This window comes from Octopus bimaculoides, chromosome 14, assembly GCF_001194135.2.
Source record: "Octopus bimaculoides isolate UCB-OBI-ISO-001 chromosome 14, ASM119413v2, whole genome shotgun sequence".
Lineage (NCBI taxonomy): Eukaryota > Metazoa > Mollusca > Cephalopoda > Octopoda > Octopodidae > Octopus > Octopus bimaculoides.
The window spans coordinates 13,882,313-13,884,963 of record NC_068994.1 but is presented as its reverse complement, the minus strand read 5'-3'; the positions used below and the strand labels follow the sequence as shown (position 1 = coordinate 13,884,963).

Below are 2,651 nucleotides of genomic sequence, written 5' to 3'. Positions count from 1 at the left end.
ACCTTAGGTGTTTTTGCTCAATAAACACTCACAACGCCGGTCTGGGAATCGAAACCACAATCCTAAGACTCTGAGTCTGCTGCCCTAACCGCTGGGCCAATGCACCTCCACTACATTGTTGTACCACTATCTTATTTATAATGCCAGCCCTTCCTGTTTGTTTTCACTGTCCTGTTTTTGTCACCAATTTTGACCCTCCGCAAATGCCCAAATTTTATTTAATTTGCTTTGCAGGAGCAATTGTTTTATCGAAGGCGTATCTTGTTGTGAAATGTTCGAAATATGGATTAGAAAAACATCCGACAACTGATGAAGGATCGTTCTTTGTGTTATTTGTCTTGTTGTGGAGACAGCCAAAAGAAGCATTTGATCAAAACTGCCTTCTTCCAACTTTTAAACATGGAGGAGGATCTGCGATGATCTGGTGGGGCAATATCTTGGAAATCTGTCAGACCAATGGTTTCCCTTTATGGCAGAATTAATTGTCAAGACTATTCAAGTATTTTATCTGATCAAATTCATTCTTAGCATAAGTGGATGTACAACAGAAGAATGTTTATCCTTTTTTACCAGTATGAAGGTCAAGCAAGTAATGTGAGTATTTCTGTGTGTATTTGATGAGGAGGAGAGGAAGGTGATGGATCACCAGTCAACATCATTAGTTTCATACAAAAAACAAAAATGATTGCAATAAAAACTTACCCATAGCAGCAGATGGACAACAGGTTGGTTTTGCAACATTGCATCCCATCTCAACATTTAGATTTGCTGCAAAGACAATAAACAATAAGTATAGATGAGAAAGGGATAAATAGATAGATCCCATTACACCACCACAACGTTTTGTTGACAATCCATAGCAGTAATTGTTTTCACCTCAATAGACGTCAGTGATTGGTTGAAATCACCGAAATACGACAATTTTTTTTTTTTTATATGAAATAACTTCGAATACAACATTTTTTTATCTGTTCTATAACACAAAATATACAAGTATACGAAGTTTGAAAGTGTTTCGGTAGAAAACACACTATATAAAACATGAATAAAAAATGGTGCCCTCCAAATCAGAAGGATCCGAGCATCTAACTGTAGAAACCAAGCCAAAGCAGACTATAAAGCCTGATGCAGCTCAGCATGTAAGACAGATATTAAATGATGATGATGACGACGACGACAATGATGATGATGATGATGATGATTGTTGATGATATATTAACCAAAATGGATGAGGATTGGGAATCAGTTATTACAAACGAACCAGTTAGGTTTTTATGGTCCCTTACCTTCACAGACGAAGTCCGATGCCTTATGGCTAATGATGGGTGCATCTTTAAGATTGTGAGGTGTCAGGCATGTTAAGTGTCCAGTTACGAAGTTCTTGCTTTTTAGCCACAATGGCAGCCATGCCAAGTGACAGTTGCAGTTGAATGGATTGGACATTAAATTCCTAGAAAATGGTCAAAGTAAAAGAAATGAGGAAAGCATGAAATAAATGGGAATCGAAAATATAAATGAATCTGGAAGGTCAGTCCTGAGTAAAATGGAAATAAAAAGGTATACCACTAAAACTACTACCTGTATTTGAATGAAAATATTTCGTTTTTGGATTTGGTTTGCAAGATTCTTTATGTGAGTTTGTGTGTTGAAGTATATTCTGTTGTGTCTGGGGAGAGTCATTTTCTTTTCGTGCCTTATTATTTAGCACACTCACTGGTAAAATTTCCACTTATTTCTTATTTTTATTTTCCTAAAATTTTTGTTGCGTCTTGCAACCTTTTCCAAGACTTTTTAAGACTTTTTCAAGAAAAGGTTGCAAGACGCAACGAAAATTTTAGGAAAATAAAAATAAGAAATAAGTGGAAATTTTACCAGTGAGTCTATTAAATTATAAGGCACAAAAAGAAAATGACTCTCCCCAGACACAACTGAATGAAAATAGTTTTGCTGATAGTGGTCGTCTCATATAAATTTGAGCCATCAATGTTGTGAATTGAGCATTCCTTACTACTCATGTACTGGAAGTTAAGAATTCTACAAACAATGAACTAAGCCAAACAATGAGGTCTTCAAAATGTTATTCTTGGTAGTTTCTTGAGTCTGAGACAGACAATTCTACAATTTCTTGCTGAATAATCCACAGATGAACTGTTTGTAGTGGCAATATGCTGTGCTTGGTAGAAGACCCTTCAAACCAAGTAAATTGTAGTCAGGTAAAAGCACCCATTACACTCTTGGAGTGGTTGACATTAGGAAGGACATCTAGCTGTAGAAACCGTGCTGAATCAGACTGGAGTCTGGTGCAGTCCCTCAGTTTACCAGCCCTGGTAAACTTATGCTCAACTCATGCCAGCATGGACAACTGACATTAAAAGATGATGATGATGATTAAATGTATGTTCTGTACATAGTTCACTCCCTCTGTCAAATTGACAGAGAGAGAGAGAGAGAGAGAGAGAAAAGAAAGTGGGGGAGAGAAAAAAGTGAGAGGGAGAGTAAGGAAGAGAAAGAGAGAGAGAGAGAGAGAGAGAAAGAGAGAGAGAGAGAGAGAGAGAGAGAGAAAGAGAGAGAGAGAATTTTGGTTAGTGTGTAAAGGAGGTATAACTCTATCACAATTACATGAAAGTAAATGTTGTGATGGGCATCCATTT

The 2,651-nt window shown here is 36.9% G+C and overlaps 1 protein-coding gene across 1 annotated transcript in view; it reads right to left on the bottom strand.

Moving 5' to 3' along the window:
• LOC106880782 (protein slit) overlaps window positions 1-2,651 on the bottom strand; it is a 108,936-nt gene that overhangs the window by 38,346 nt on the left and 67,939 nt on the right. The window contains exons 15-16 of the mRNA XM_014930899.2: window positions 1,287-1,450; window positions 703-768 (exon numbers count right to left, since the gene is read on the bottom strand). Coding sequence (XP_014786385.1) covers window positions 703-768; window positions 1,287-1,450 — 230 coding nt within the window. The remainder of the gene's footprint in view (window positions 1-702; window positions 769-1,286; window positions 1,451-2,651) is intronic.